At 42.1% G+C, this 17,027-nt stretch overlaps 1 protein-coding gene across 1 annotated transcript in view; it reads left to right on the forward strand.

Annotated features, from left to right (window-relative positions):
- The window catches only part of insyn2ab (inhibitory synaptic factor 2Ab), a 42,671-nt gene that overhangs the window by 6,056 nt on the left and 19,588 nt on the right, over positions 1-17,027 (forward strand). Inside the window, exon 2 of the mRNA XM_079559561.1 lies at positions 10,719-11,865. Within this exon, the coding sequence (XP_079415687.1) occupies positions 10,724-11,865 (1,142 nt within the window). The 5' untranslated portion in view covers positions 10,719-10,723. The remainder of the gene's footprint in view (positions 1-10,718; positions 11,866-17,027) is intronic.

The following is a 17,027-nucleotide window of genomic DNA, read 5'->3' on the forward strand; positions in this document are numbered from 1 at the left end:
AACAAATGCAAAAGACCTGGTAAAGATGCTGAACCTGGTAAGAGTTCAAGAGCGTCAATATCCAGAGTGAAACAAGTGTTGTACTGACATGGGCTGAGAGGGAACTCTGCCAGGGAGAAGCCCTTACTCCAAAAAAAAACATAAAAAAGCCAAATTGGAGTTTGTAAATAAAAAAATCATAAAGTCTCTAATTTTTGGAAACATATCCTGTGGTCTGATGGAAAAAAAAAAATAATTTGGCCATAATGACCATCGTCACATTTGGAGGAAAAAGGGAGAATCTGGAACTGTGAAATACAGGGGCGGCAACATCATGCTGTGGGGTTGTTTTGCTGTGGGAGGGACTGGTGCACTTTACAAAATAGATGACATCATGAAGAAAGAACACTATGTGGAAATATTGGAGCAACATCTCAAGACATCAGCCAGGAAGTTAAGGCTTGGGCGCCGATGGGTCTTCCAAATGGACAATGACCCGAAGCAAACTGCCAATACTGGTGACAAAGTGGCTTCAGGATAACAAAGTAAAAAAAGCAGGCGTGCTTTTCCATAACGAAGGCCAGTGCCAAACCTGTCTGACCAGGGATAGGTTTTGGCTGTGGCCAAAGCGCACTAACCCGTGCCTGATGTTTTATTTACAATGTATATTAACTCTATTGGTGATAACCTAAAACAAAGCTCCATTCATTTATATGCAGATGAAGCAATTCTGTACTCTATGTCGCCCTCTGCTGCACAAGCAATTCAAAATATACAACATGACTTCAATTTGGTTCACCAAAGTTTTACTGACTTGAAAATGTTGATGAATTCCTCAAAAACTAAATGCATGTTGTTCTCTAGAAAACAGTCGGTTCTGTCACAGAACGTGTCAGTCTCTGCTTTAGATGATTCCATTATTGAGAAAGTGCCATATTATAAATATCTTGGCATCTGGATCGATGAGAGGCTCTCATTTAGTAAACATGTCCAGGAGCTAGCGAACAAACTTAAAGCAAAGCTGTCTTTTTTCTACAGAAACCAAAACTGTATCCCTCCTAACCAGAGACAACTGTTAATCCAAGCTACATTACTTTTGATTTTGGATTATGGTGATATCATATATGCATTCCACTGCATCTGTGTTGAAGCCTCTGAATGCAGTTTTCCATTCAACAATTAGATTCATCACTGGAGATGGTTATAGGACCCACCACTGTGATCTTTATGCTAAAGTGGGTTGGCAATCTCTAGAAGCAAGGAGGGAGCAGCACTGTGTGCTGTTTATTTATAAAGCTCTTCTTGGTGTCCTTCCTGATTATTTGTTTAATCTTATAAATGTCAGGTCAAGGAAAGAAGGCCTTTTGCTACTTCACACCAAAATTTCTGGAATGAGGCACAGAAAACCTTTTATGTGGATAATCTTGTGACAGTTTAAATCCCTTGTAAAGGAGTATCCTCCATGTGTCTGCTCTTGTTTTTAAGTTTTACACATTTTCTTAGTATTGTGTTATAGTCTAATCGTTCCACTGTTGTCTTATTGTTAACTGTTATTTACCTTGTATGTTTTAACAGGTCTCTCTTGCAAATGAGACATTGAGTCTCAAGAGACCACCTGTATAAATAAAGCATAATAATAATGTGACGTGAACAGACTGCTGGCCTCTGATTGGCAATGAGAGAGTGGACAGCCCTCACCGGTCATACGGATTTAATATTTCACAACATCATACCTCTCTGGGGATTTTGCCGATATTAGCATTTAGCCGCTGTTAGCGCAGCTTTAGCTGATGTTAGCATAACATTTGCATGTAGCTTACCTTCAGTTGTATTTAGCGGTTTCTTTTCTATTTTCATACAGCTTGGCACCTCTGAATGATTCCACCACCCCCACAAGAAGGCAGCATTTGTCCACATTTGTTCTCATTGTGGCTTACAAAACTTTTAATGACGATCTGTACAGCGTGCTCCTCCGTGGGGGCGCACCCCACAACAAATGCGGATGTGTGTGCGGTGGAAACAGAAAGGCCTGCGGGATAGAGTCGATATGTGCACGTAGATCGTGGCATGTGTGGTCGGGTCACGCTATGTGGAATGACGGCTAATGTGCACCCAAGGTGGCCTACAAATTTAGCTCAGTTTCACCAGTTTAAAGGCAATGCTACTAAATATTAATGAAATGTATGTAAACTTTTGGTTTTGTAAAAAGCAATAAAAAAATGTGTAGAAAATTATATCTCTCATTCTTCTGGCATTTGACAAATAGAAATAAGTTTTAAAATTATAATTGACCTAAAACAAAATAGAAGTTAATTCTGCTTTCATGTCAGACAGTGAGAAAAAAATGCAAATGTGTCTTTTTTACAAAGTGAAGGTAAATATAATGGTTCTCACAATATATGGTGTTGCTATATATGGTTTACTCTACTACAGGGAAAAAATGGATTACCATTATTTATTTATTTTAAAACAGGCTCAAGATAATGTGATTTCCAATTGTAATGAGAAAATGTAATAGTGAAAAATAAAAAAGTTAGATATATCTAAGCATATCTAAGATAAGCACTAAGTCCTGATCAGGGACCAGTTCTATGAAGAGGTTATGGAGAAGTGGTTACATGGATCTCGTCACTGCAGTTTTATGTTTTTTTAGCTCAGGGGAGGTCTAAGGGTGACTCAGGAGGTGGAAGCAAATCAGGTTTGCCTGCGGGCACCAACTCTTGTCGGTGAGTTGTGCCTCCGGTCCATTTCAGGCTCCACACAGCAATCCCTTCCTACGAAATATAGAGCAATTGATGTAACAATCGATGTGTAAAAATAAGAATGATCCAATGCAGCAATATAATAATTCATCATGTGTCATCCTTAAATCTTTAATGCATAGCTGAGATTCGGTCTGTCTCTGTGCCTTTAAAGCGTAGACGGGGTGATTATTGCTCAACTGTAGGCATGAAAGATGCATGTTCCACACTGTGCACCTTATTAATTCAAGACGGATAGGTAATGTGCAGAGAAAGACTGGCCCAATGACACTTTGAGTAATTTATGCAGCGCGACAATACATAAAAATGCATGGTCTCATAATAATTGTGATACCGTGCCTATACAACCGCGCTTAGCATTTTTTAATCACCAGCTAATTTGGTATGGTGGACGGGATACATCCATGCGGTTACACTGACAGTTAGCCTCCGAGGAGGCATAGAGGGAGGCATCATAGCATTGCTTAAACATTAATGAGAGTGGCTAGACGGGGCTCTCCGGTGCCGATATGCCCGCAGATGCACTCGGGTAATTATTGTGTTGATATTGGCTGACAAGCATGTTCAGCTATGTAAGCAATAGTCAACTGCAACGAGGAGAGAGAAATCATGAGTCAGCACTTTGTAGGCCCAACCTAATCGGATCTGTTACTACGGCCCATGGAAGCGATGATGCAAGGAGGTCATGATGCTGTATTAGGATCACTTTTTCATTATTTGTGGTTGGCTTACTGTGACTTGATGCACTGTGTGTTCGGCCAATTGAAAATCAAAACCAGAAATTAGCTCCTACAAACCCTAAACTTTCCAGTCTTGTACATAACCATATTTTGAAGTGGTTTCAGTGGGATTTTTGAAACATCTAATTCCTGCCAGATTTAGAGGGAATTGAACTGCAAAAAACAAGTTGAAATAAAAAAAATTGCAGCTTTTTTTTTTACAATTAGCGTATTGAAATACTAAACTTAAAGCAGCACTAAGTAACTTGTGCCCCTAGAGGCCATAAGCGCCACTGCAGGTGTCGTAGCATGTTTTTTTATTCCTTAAATTTCCGTGAGAGTAAATACTACGCTAACAGAAAGACAAAGAAAGACAAAGGGAGAGAGTGATATTGTACGTCCAATTACACAATGGAGATCATTTTTTTCACTCAAACTTGGCTGTAAATACTATTTAAGTGGCGTTAGCCCACAATTAGCTTTGTGATTCCATTAGTGTGTATTGGTGCTCCAGGTCGGAGCAGGAAAATCTGCATGTGTGGTTTTCTGGCCAGAGACACCAGGGGGAGATGAAAGACCCCCCAATCATCCCATTAACACTTGTATTACCCCCAGAGGGACTATACGGAAAGGATTTATTAAGGTAAACAAGTTTCTTAGTACTGCTTTAAAAAGTGTCATTTTTATGTGAAAACACAAAATGACATAAAACTATATTTTTTTCCTGAGTATCACACCGCTAAAGTTTCATATTGACGGCTCTATCTTTTTTTCCCTATTCACCTGCATTGTCTCGTCTTAAGACGATAGCGACAGAGAGAAAACAGTATCTATTTCCTAAGCTGCTCAGATGGCTACACTTCCTCTTTTACCTGTGCTTTTCATGCTGCATAGTATATCCAATCCACTGTGCTCCACAATGAAGTGATAATCTGCTTTATCCACTTCACCTGTCTGTCGTCCTAATATTATTCCAGATCATATGCGGGTTGCTTAAGGTATGCTTTTTCCTCCTCCAGGACAGGAATCTTTTAGCGTGAAGGACCGAAGGGTAATTGTAACAGACAAACGCTGGGCTGCCCGGCGACGTAAGGAGATTTTCAGAGGATTACGTTCACAATTTTAGAGTCAATGCATTATTCATAATCCCGTGGACTGGCATGGGCCAAACTAGGGAAGGACCCGGGTCATTAGCCGAGATATAGCGGCGCTTTGAGGAGAACGACAAGGCAAAGAAGATTCCTCCTATCTAAGTATGTCAATGGGGTCTGTCTGGCGGATTAGTTCCATGCATCCGACTAGCTGCTTCCCACCAATAATTAGTAATTGAAGGAGCTTTTCCCCTACTGCCTTTTGTTGGTTGCGGTTTAGCAGACTTCCGTCGGATGCCATTTCTTTATTTCAGAGAGTGCGCTACTGTGCCCCGATCCAGTGTGAATCAATCCGAAACAAATACTTTTTTATCCACTTTCTGACAAAACAACTTCTGTAATCAAAGCACACACTAAGCTCGTGTTTTAGAACAAATACCGGAGAGGGAAAAAAACAAAAAACAAATCCGCAGTGGCAAATCCCCGCCAAACAAGATGATAGGGTTTGGGTTCTTTGCAAGATTGAGCTATACTCGCCGTTTTTATTCACTCATTTGGCACTCAGGGCGAAGTTACAACCGCACTGCTGCTGCCATTTCCGGCGTTAATGGGGAGAAAGGATGAAGCAAGTCGCCTCTAAATATATTCAATTTAATCAGAGCGCTGGCCCCGGCTGAGGTTACGGTGGACAGAGGACAAGGTGAAATGTGTGGCACTGGGCCCAAAGGAACAACACACGCTTTTTGATTATCAGGAACTGGCAACCGTTTTGTTTTTCTGCACTGTGTGAGTTCTCGTTTGCTACTACAATATGGAGCGGGTCAATATGGGTCAGTTAGTATTGCCCAACTGGGTATACATTTTCCCCAATAAAAAAAAGAAAAAAAAGAAGTTCTACGGCGGTAACTTTTTTAATTTATTGTGTGCGCTCCACAAATATTGGCACCCCTGATTAAACCTATAATTGTTTATGCTTGTAAAAAGTTTATGGTGCAAATAAAAAAGAAAGGAGGATCATTTTCGAGGATTTCGCACAACGTCCTCTCTGCCCAATTACAAACCAACCTTGCAAGTGATTTGGCCACCAACTCCCAGGAGCTGAGGCAGAATAGTGGGAGTGTTAACGACTTATATCACCAAATGATGACAAAAATCAGAAAATGGTTTAAGTGGTAGTCAGTAAGTTAGTGAGGAGAGATAATGTGAAATCTGTAAGTAAACAATCAAATTCCTCCCCACTTTAACAAGAAAGCCACTCCTTGTTTGCAAAATGAAGGCGGGCAGGAACAGAATTTTCAAAAGTAAACGATCAAGCTCCCTCCCCCTCCCTCCTGATTGGCCAGTTCACAGGAAAAGCTTGTCTCATAGGTCAAAGTGGTATCCCGGGGATTCTGATCAGTTGCTGAAATCAGCAAAGAGGAGGGACTTTAAAAAAAATATATTATCTAATTTTACTCAAATTGCAGAGCCAGGCAGTGAAGAAGACACAATCTATTCAATTTGCAAAACATTTAAACATACAGACTATCACTTTAATAAGAAAATATCCTACATGCAGGTAGGTTTACCAGAAAGGAACAATTTAACCACTTAACCCCCACCTGAACCAAGCACATTTTCTCCAGTTTGGCCTTTCCCAAATCTCAAAGCTTCTTGAAAAAGTGTCAAAATAGCGGCAACAATGAGCTGACAGCGAGAATGAAAATGCAACAAAAGAGCGACAAAAACATGATGAAAATGTGTGACAAAAGTGCAACAAAAAGAGCCTCATAATAGCAACAAAAGAGTAACAGAAAAATGATGGGGAAAGTGTGTGACGAAAACGCAACAAAAAGTGAAAAAAGAGTAACAGGAAAGTGATGAAAAAGTTTGTGACGAAAAAAAAGTTCAAAACAACTTGATGAAAAGGATCCATTGAGATGAGTTTCATAGGTCTTAGCTTTCAAATGAGGCGTTGCACTGGCCTATAGGCTGTAAGCACCAGTCAATAAGCCTTTAGATTTGGGTAAAGCTGAACTGGAGAAAATGCAATTGGTTAAGGGCGGGGGTTAAGAGGTAAAGTAGAATTAGCCATCACAAGGGCATGTCATTCCCCTCTGGGCCACCCAAGTAAAAAAAAAAAAAAAAAAAGAAAGTCTGGACACAGCTCTCTTCCTTGTTACCAGTTTCTTAAAGGGTTGATAATCCTTCTATACTGCCCACTGGCCTATTCTTACCCTAATAGATTTACTGTAACTGCAATAATATATTCATTGTGCCGTGATTACATGAGAGGCCGTCACTCATTAGGTCATTTAGCTGTGCCGCTGTGACGCCTGGCAGCAGATCAGAATGTGAAATGATGGTAATCCACTCACTCACCGTCTTTTCACGGATTCCAGCGGAGCTCGTAAAGGTGACAGAACACGGAAATCTCCAATATGCGTGTCGAACTAGAACAGTCGCGTTGATGGATTTACCCTATCTAGCAATGATAAAACGGCATTACTTTGCAAGACATATAGCAAAACTGTAGTGCGTTAATGCATGATTCATATGGGCTTTATTTATAGTGCGGTGTCTTGTCTCGTGAAAATGATAAACCAACCTCTTTCTGATGTCGCCTCCCAAGCCCATCACACATCAATGCATTACGATATACTTCATGTACAAGCAGTGAGATCACAGCGATGGCATCAATCGACGTCTGGAACAGTATTTCTCAAAGGAATGCCGTGACATCCAACATTCTGCCTGATTAATTGTTATTAGCGTGTTCAATGGGAGTTTCCGTACGAGCAAGAATTGATTACATGCAAATAACAGCGTGTGCGCCGTTTAGTTTACGATTCGCTGAAGATTAAAAATAAAATATGTCCCTGTCAGAAAACTTTGTGGTTAATAATGTATTTTGTGTGTTGAAAATTTCATGGCAGATCTGGCAAAGCTACAGTCAGCATAATCTCAACACTGTGTCCTACATCAGAGGGATGTGTGTAGCGATTCCAGAAATCACTGCTACATAAAATATCAAAGAGAAAAAAATACACAGTCTTCTCCACAACAATGCGAGTGGATGTTTTTTATGCTAGTGTTTAGTTTTATGCAATGTTTGGAAGTAAGGGATTAATGACTTCACCTGGACTCACGTTATTGACAACCTGTCCAATAAACCTGACAGGAATTTTTATTTAGAATTTGAACTCGCGAAGGAGAACCCCACAGAGCAGTAGGCTTTATCTCAGCTCTATGCTCAGACCACTGTGTAAAACGTGTTCTTAGGAAAAAGGATTGATTGATGTGTTACAGAAATGCCATAAAATGAGATTAGCAGCCACATGCAGTATCTGTCTATCTTTCTTAGCTACCACCACAGGTTAAGTTAGGTTACACCATGGACTTGACACGACCGGATTGTGATTAGACTCTATATGACTTCACACAGACTAATCCCAAGAGAAATGCACTCCAACAGTTATGCTTTCACTACTGTAGCAGCAGTAGTTATCATCAATGGTTGACGGCCGTGTCTGTTCTTATTGATAGGGCCATTGTTGCATTCCAGAGGACGTGCCAATATAGTTGCTTTCAGTTGGCCAGGCTTCAAAATTCGAATGGTTCAAGAAATAAGGCAAGCCAAGATTATTTATAGAGCATAAAAAAAACAAAAATGCAGATACAATTAATCCATAAAACATAAATATAATCATGAATTAATTTGATTAAAAGTAATTAGTGTAGATAAAATTCCAATACAGTTGTCATATGCATAATTGTACCTTTTTACCTGTCACGTGCCATCAGTGTCATCTGTATTCAGTTGTAGCACGATGCATGATTGCTGCCTATAAGCTAACCAAATAAGCATGTACGTACACATTGAACAAAAGGGGTCCAAGGATCGATCCCTGGGGAACCCCACAGATCATTTGGTCTGAGACACAGTTCCCAATTTCAACAAAGCCATTGAGATAGGACTAGAGATTCCCACCAAGTTTTCTTAGCTTTATAATCAGATCACATGGTCCACTGTATCAAAGGCATTGCTCAGGTCTTGCAGAACTGGACTTTGCCTTTGTCGATGTTCAGGCGGACATCATTTGTCACCTTGATCAGAGCTGTCTCAGTGCTGTGGTAGGGCTGAATAGTATCAAAAACATTGTTAGACTGGTTAGCCAGTGGTACTGCTCTTCTCTAGAAAAGGCTTAATGGCAGCATTTTTCAGGCCTTTGGAAATGTTCTTGTCTCTTGAATAACACTAAATGAATAACACATTAGTCAGTCTTCTGTGGTGCATAGCATAGATAAGGAAAAGTATCACGTATTGAACTATATGGATGTCGCCTTGTGTCACAATACACAGGCATTAGTATTGGCCGTCCCTAATAAAGTGGCCCGGACATATTTCATCTGCTGACTTTCTCCCTCCTCCCTCCCAATGTCACACACAGACTGTAATGCCTCTTGTCGGCTGAATTATGCCGGTTGGGCCGTCCTACCTGGAGTGGCAGAATGACAATGCGTCCTGTGGTGAGATCACCACGGGACGCTCCTCATTATTTATTGTGCTATGAGCTTGTTTGCATATCTCTGCACCCCATGTACCCAGTAATGCTTCGTTGCTCTCTGTTCCCATGATCCTAACAGTTCGTCTTTGCATCAGCTACGATGTTCCTTTTGCTTTAAACTAAGGCTTAAGAACATGTTATCTTTAAAGAACATGACAAAAGTCTAACAGGGATTTTTCTTGTTTTAAATGGCACCTAGCAACAAAAATCTATGCCCAATTCCCTCTCTGGCAGCACAACTTAACACTTGGCTTGGTTAGCTTGATTAAGAACTCTCTCATTTATTGTAATGGGACATTGTGTTAACTATTGCAGTTGAGAGCAGTGGATAAAAACAGTTATATCAAATAGCTTGTGTAATTTAGTAAAACACTCTCTTTGTTACCACTCTGAGATCAAATGAATTGTATTTTTTTTATTAACTTTTGGGAACCTGCACATTTGTATTGCATTATTATTGTGAACAATACAACCCCTGGACACCTGCAAAGACTCATTTAGGGCTAAAAAACGGTTGTCACCTATTAACAAGAAAGGATTAGAAGCAGAGACAATTTCAATGCAAATTGTTTTATCTGTATGTACTAAAACACAGAGAAGCACAACCTCAGGATATCCACAGTTCGGGGGCATGTGATTGAGAAGCAGTCAAAGGACTACACAAAACATGCATAATTAAATCAAAACACATCTCAAAGGATTTTTTATGATGAGGGAACGACATAGTAACGTGGTCTAAAGCTCAGAAACGGCAGTTGAGCAGAAACTGGTCCTTGTGAGCCTCTTGTCACAAAAATCTCTCACAAGCTCAGCGAACAGAGGGATCAACGCTTTAACCTTTGGACTGATGCAGTCAGCCCTGTGTGTTTAGTATATACCTTGACAGTTTCAGCTGCTAATACGGCCTTCCTCAGAAGAGTCACGTGATGTTGTGGCAGGCTGGCAGCACCAACTTTCTCACACCAGGGACACAGTTCTGATGGCGCTGTCAGCCTGGTCCTACAAGCAGGAAGACAGCGCTTAAAAACTGTTTAAGTCAGCTGACCAGACACATCATAGCAACATCACGTGACACTTCTGAGGAAGGCCGTATTAGCAGCTGAAACTGTCAAGGTATGAAATAAACACACACAGCCTTTTGTCCTTTGTTGGGGAATTGCAGTTAGGACTTCCTCCACACCATATTCCACTCTTAAATATTTGTGCTAATATGTGTTAGTTGACTTTTCTTTCAACGCAAGCTCTTGTTTAGCCCTATTATGAAGCTGTCAAATTAAAGGTCAGCTCAGACCAACAGAAAGGCGGACAGCTGTTTCAGAGCTCACTGCCCACGCTCATCTGTGAAAGACTATGACGTAGTGCTAAAAATGGTGTTCAGTTAATGCCGGGTCACCAAATAATTATCTGTAATGCATTGCATAAATCAAGATGGCACGTAGTATGTTGATTGGAATCTTAGGGAAAATGCAGGTGTCCGTTTTGAACTCTTGTGTTGCACTTAAAATGAGTTTGTTGTATTGACCTGAGCAGTCAGTAATATAGAAAGGTAATCTTTTTTTTTGCAGTAATCGATCTTAAGCCGGTCTTATGTCTAATTCTTTTTCCCCCCTCTTTTTGCAGGAAATATGGTGAGCAAGGAGGACACAAAATGCATTGTGGTGTCGAATTCAGATGAGTCCGATTGTGAGACGGCCCAATCACACAGCTTCAACGCGGAGTCCGGCACAGAGTCTGGCAAACCACAAGTGAAGAAGAGGAATAAGGCTTTACAAGTTCGCTTTACGGACATCTGCGAGGCCCAGAATGAATTTCGGCGGCGGCGTTCCAGATCAATTTCTTGCAAAGTAACGCATAGGAAATATATGACCATGCCAGCAAGGCGTTCTATTCCCAACGTGACTAAAAGTACCGGGGTGCAAACATCTCCGGACCTTACTAAAAGATACAAGACTTTTCCGTTTGACAGGAAAAAGGGGCATACTTTTAAGCATGCAGCCTTGGTCGAGAACTACAAAGGACAAAACAATGGATTTTTGAGTGATATTAAGACAACAGAGGATGGACAGACTGTGGAGCAATCCTCAAAATACACGGGAAAGATTGTCGGACAAACGAAAGCATTGCTACACCACACGGATGATAGTAGCGACACAGAGGACTTCCTTTCAAGTGCCAACTGTCTGGATGGCCCGTCGTGTCCGGAATCATCGAAATTCCCGGACGGGAGCCATCCGAGCAGCCCTCCATCCAAATCCCAATCTGAATGCCACGTTTCCACGGCAGCGCGATCCAAAAACAAAGGCAAAGATGACGCGGACGCAAGTTTTTCCTCATCCAAGCGTCAACTAGCTTCAGAACGGAAAATCAAGGGTTCCGGACCTGTTGCGTGGAATTCGCTGACGCACGTGGAGTCTTTAGGAAGCCCGTCTGTGAGCTGTAAGAGGAAAAAGAGCGGGCAGCTAAGTGAACAGTATTCTCAGACTCTTCCACATAGTGCTAAATGTTCAGTGCAGTCGCAAGGGCATTGTAGGACAAGGCATTCATCAGCTTCTTCTAAGCTTCAGCAGACGGGACAGGGGGGTGAGGGGTTTCCCACAGGGGACGCAGGGGCGGCCCGGGGCAAGACCAGTGGGACAGCGAGCGGGGACAGTGATATCAAAGCACAGCTGCAGGCCATGGAGACGCTCATCAACTCCAGCCAAGAGACCATCAAGGTACTACTGGGAGTCATTCAGGAGCTGGAGAAAGGAGAGGCGCAGAGAGAAGGGTGAGTGCAGACTGCAACTGAACTCGACACAGTTAGATGGGGGCAAACTATTGATCCGCAATGGAGATAACGGAAAACTTGACTTAAATGTTGCATGGAATATTATGTAGACAGAACTGGTAGAGAAAACATACGTACTGCATAGCAATACTGAGTAATCCATACCTCTACTTTCCTTTTTTTCCCCTCACTTAACTTATAGGCGGTATAGCTGATTTGTTTTTGGTTTACAAACAATGAAAGAGGAAGCCCATTTTTTTTTCATCATCGCAGTATTTTCATCCCCCTACATGTTCCAGCCATGTCCTAATGTGTAGAATGAGCTCAGACCTGTCATGCACGAGCTTAACATAGAGATTGCAGTTACGCATGAGACCTGGGGTGGCAGTAGTGAATTATAAAATGACCAACTTGCATCTAGTTGTTTTATGTATAGCCTTTCTTTCCCTGTTTTTTTATTGTCTAATACTGTGATAACCTGTGATCCCATAAAAAATATAGGCTGGGTTGGTACTTTAGATGCACATATGTTTAAGTCAAGTGTCTTCCACAGTCGGTAGCAAGACAAGAATAGACTGGCAGTTGTGCACAGTACATGCAGCAAATGTCAAGAAAACTGCCTCAAGGCAGATGCTCATTTCCTTCAATATTTTATCGTTAGTTCATGTGACATGAGAGTGCTTTTAGAATGGCAATAATTTCTACAACTTTTCCACAATAAGAATAGCTTGATTTCACTGTGGTGAGTACGTATACTGTATATGGTATATGCTGCAAGTGGCTACTGTGGCAATGAGCCTGTTGGCAAGCACATAATAGCAGGTAATGCTATTAGGTTTTCCAAACAGCATATAAAGAAATTAAACACAGCAACAATTCTCAGATCTCCGCACACAGCAACCCCTTCCTAACATTTAGTTACCAAGCTTCATAAAAGTCTTATATCCATGGCCCGACTTGTGCAGTGGTGCAATTGTAAAGATCATTGTATGTCTCAATCTAAAACCCACAGCTCCACAAAGCAAATTGCGTAAGCCTAAACCATACACACTTCAGAACGAGGCACCCTAGTGGGCCGCAGTGGAAGTTCCATTAAAGGCCCAATTAGTGCAGCCTCATAACACTTCGCCTTTCATCTTCACATAACAGCTCCCGCTATTATGGAGACGACACTGTAGTCCACGAGCAGAGGTGGAGACGTAGGCTGTGTGTATGCTCATTTTTCACTCTGTCAACGGACGGGCAGCCAAATATTACAGAGCGTTGGACACCAATAACACTGAAGCAAGTCACCCTCACAAAAAGCATTAATAATAACAACAATAAAGGTATTAATAATAATCAATGGACCTTGTGCAGCGCTGTTGTAGACTGTCTAAGTCGTTTCATGCATTATTCATTCACTCATTCACATTCAGTGGCGTAAGAATCTGCCAGGTCAGACTGACAAGTGTGATAGGCAACCTGCCCCTATGGCCTGCCTGACTACCATCAATCACTCACACACCACATTCATACATCTATGAACAAGGCCGCTGAGGTGTCTTGCTAAAGACAAAACAACAGTGCTGTCTGGACGAAGTTGAGATCGAACTCGTCAAATTTGTAAGTGCGCTGAGGACGTGCCGTCAGCTCAATATGTCGCTCCTTGGGAACCACTGCAAACCTTCGTGAAAGGCCTGTAAAGGTGTACCCCTCTTTTATTAAGTTCTGTCTTTACATAGACACGAGCACAACACGAATGTGGTGACGCACACGGGGTGACGCCAGAACCACACACTGAGCCTGTGATCTCTGCCCAAGCTGTGAAGCCAAATAGTTTCTGTCCCATTATGCTCTGAACAGTCCCTCCGCTCACGAATCTACTTATCTGTGGTCAAATTATAGATCAGAAAACCCTTTATAAACCATCTGATCCACTCCAAAGAAAGAAACTACTGGTCAGAGAAACTACAAACTTTTTTGTTTGTATTGAAAGTGGACAAGCTCAAACTGCCTGAAGCATTTTACCAACTACAGACCCGCCGGCCATGGATTGGGAATTCCCGAGACGTATCTTCAGTAATGCAACAGCTTCTACCTGCCGTTGGCTTACACTTGTCAATATTGAATAATAGCTGTCAATAATGGAAGAATGTGCTGCTTGCTACACAAGAAATAAAGTTGGTAATACATTTAAAAGGAAAAAAAGATTAAGAAAGGTTGAAAAGAAACTTAATAGGGGCTGGATTGCGAGCAGGTAAAGAAAGAAGAAGAAATTAAAGCCGCAAGCGGCGTCGTGCGGCCCTCGCCCCTGGCATTCCCCCCCTTGCAACCGCCCCTGCTCGCTGTCGCCCCATGCGAGCCCCCCGATTGCTATGCTCCTTGTGAGCCCTTCTGATCGCTCTTGCCCCTGGCGACCTCCCCCTTGCGAATGCCCACGTTCGCTGTCACCCAAACCTGCTTTAGCTTCTGTCTCACACCCAAACCACTCTCTTACGCCTGCTAACCCATCCCACTCTCGCCTGAGCTTTTGTCACACACCGGCCTCACTCTTGTCCCAAGTAGCTTTGGTGCCGGCCCACTGTTGCCTCAGCCTGAAGGCCCCCTGTCCTCAACCTGGGCTGCTGTTCCAGATATGAAGCTTGTAACACAAGCCTATAAGTAATGTAAGTCTATCAAAGATAACAAACGGAAACAGGAGAATCAGAAAAAGACTTTGCAAACTTTTCATACTTGTTGTAGGAAGACACGTTGTACTGTAATGTGGAACGAACCAGAGGGGTGTTTAAATGGAACACCTCTCTGCAATGGTCTGCACGAGTGAAGAGGGGGAAGGGAATACACAATTGTGTGGCATTACTTGGTTCTCATTGTGTACTTTTATCAGGCTCGAAAATATGTGAATGATGTGAAAAAACAAAGAATTGGAAAATTGTCATGGCAGTGTTTGAACTGGCAACCTCCTATGCCAGAGACCAGCACACTATCACTGAGCTATAACAACATACTGTCATTTACCTGATGTGGGCAAGTATTCTCTAGAATAACGCTCCAAAATTAGGTCCCAGCACCTGAGGAGAGGTAATTTTTGGTCAATTTTCCCCCTCCATTTTCTAGATTGTTTCGACATTGTCCCTGGTGTTGCCTCAGTAGTTTCCCTACTATCCTGCCATGTCTTTAGTTATGCAAATTCTGTAAGCGTTGTTCCCACTTTTTTCATGAGGGTGGGACCATAGGTGCTGAATTATGTAATTTCCAGTAGGTGCCGAGAAAAAAAAAAGAAAAAGATAAAAATAGTAAAGGTCAGAATTGATCCAGCAGCCTCATGGTTATGAACCCAATGCTCTACCTATGACACTATACATGCACAGTTAAAATTCTAGCTGAACAAAGTAATGTCTTATGAAACTCCCTGTGCATTAGAAATGTTAGGACAAGCTACCTCCTTCACCAAAGACGACCTTTTACCACTGAGATATAAGTCCATACAAACATGGGCCTGATGAGGGCAAGGCTTCTCTAAATTTCTGGGCCGAAATTAGGGGACAGCACCCCACTGGAGGAGAGGGAACATTTCCCCATTTTTCATGAGGGTGGGACCAAAGGCGGTAAATCATGTTCTTCCCAGAAAGAGCCAAAAAAAAGAAAGAAAGAAAGAAAGAAAAAAAACAAAAAACTCATGAAGATTAGAATTGATCCAGGGGCCTCTTGGTTATAAACCCAATGCTCTGCCCTTGACACTATACAGGCACAGACAATGTATTAGTCGAACAAAAAAATATCTTATGAAACACCCGCACTCATGGTCTTAGGCTGAGACAATGTGTACAGTGGTCCATGTAAAATGAGAAAGCATAAGAAAAGTGTGAAGGCTGTGTTAGGACTAGCTCATTCACTGAAGACAACCTTGCTACTACTGAGATATAAGTCCATACAAACATGGGCCTGATGAGGGTGAGGGTTCTCTCAATTCTCAGGCCAAAATTAGGTGACAGCACCCCACTGGAGGAGAGGGATCATTTCCCCATTTTTCATGAGGGTGGGACCAGAAATTACCGAGTCCAAAAGAAAAAAAAAAAAAGGTGATGGCTGGGATCGATCCAACAACCTAACGTATAGGAACCCAGCACTCTACCAATGGAGCTTCACAAGCTTAATGAACACTGCAGCCAATTTAACATTAATGTTATGAAAGACTGCACTTGTGTATTTGCAGAAAACGGAAATTACAGCTTAAGCATTAATATATTTCATCTTTTTAATTAGGGTAAATTCCTCTGACCGGCCAAAGATTTGATGAGAGGGTGCACCAGCCCAGCAGCGCCCTCCATATAAAGAATATTTCGTTGAGAGCGAAATAGTACGAGGAACACACAGAGGGACGGACAGGAAACGGGTAAACTAAACTTCCTGTCACTATAAACTTTAGAAAAAGTTGATTTTGGAGGCAAAAACATGGAAATTGAAGCATCTGTCTGTGACAGAGGGGTAGTATAAACATGTACGAGCCAAAAACTGTAGCCGTTGTGAATAAAGGAGGAAATTTGGAAAATTGACGAATTTCAGAGAAAACTCTTAGAGAGGCCACCATGCTGCCTGGCTAAGACCTCTGGCCATTTCCACGGAGGATGGGTGGGACCACTTAGAACCACTTAAAACCCACTTAAGGCCCAAAGGCGCGAGTGTGTGTCCAAGTTGGTGGAGGCTCTCCGTCACTGAATTATTTTTTTCAATTTTGCAGGTGGCGCTGTTGTGCCATTTTGCACGTCCCACATTGGACACTCACATTTTCATCAATTTTTCACCAGACCGGATTTTTCGGTGATTTTTAATTGAGTTTTCGCGCACGTTCAGGGGGTCAAAATCCAGTTTTAAGAGTGGGAAAGAAGATTGAAAGAATGAAAGAAAAATAATAATAATATTTTTTGCAGAAACAATATAGCCGTTTTCCCACCCACCACATTTTATACATTTTCGGAAAGGTCTGGCCTAGGCCTATGCGTCTGTCGGGGTCCTAGGTCGCTGTCGTGTCCCTTGTGCGCTCTTTTCGCCCCCTGGTGGCCCCCTGCGTTGCAGAAACAATAGTCCCTATCGCCATGTATGGCGCTCGGGCCTAATAAGGGTTTCCGTTGCCCGAAATAGCGCATATTATACATTTTCGGAAAGCTCTGACCAAGGCG

The sequence above is a fragment of the Gobius niger genome (assembly GCF_951799975.1).
Source record: "Gobius niger genome assembly, chromosome: 7".
In the NCBI taxonomy this organism is placed as follows: domain Eukaryota; kingdom Metazoa; phylum Chordata; class Actinopteri; order Gobiiformes; family Gobiidae; genus Gobius; species Gobius niger.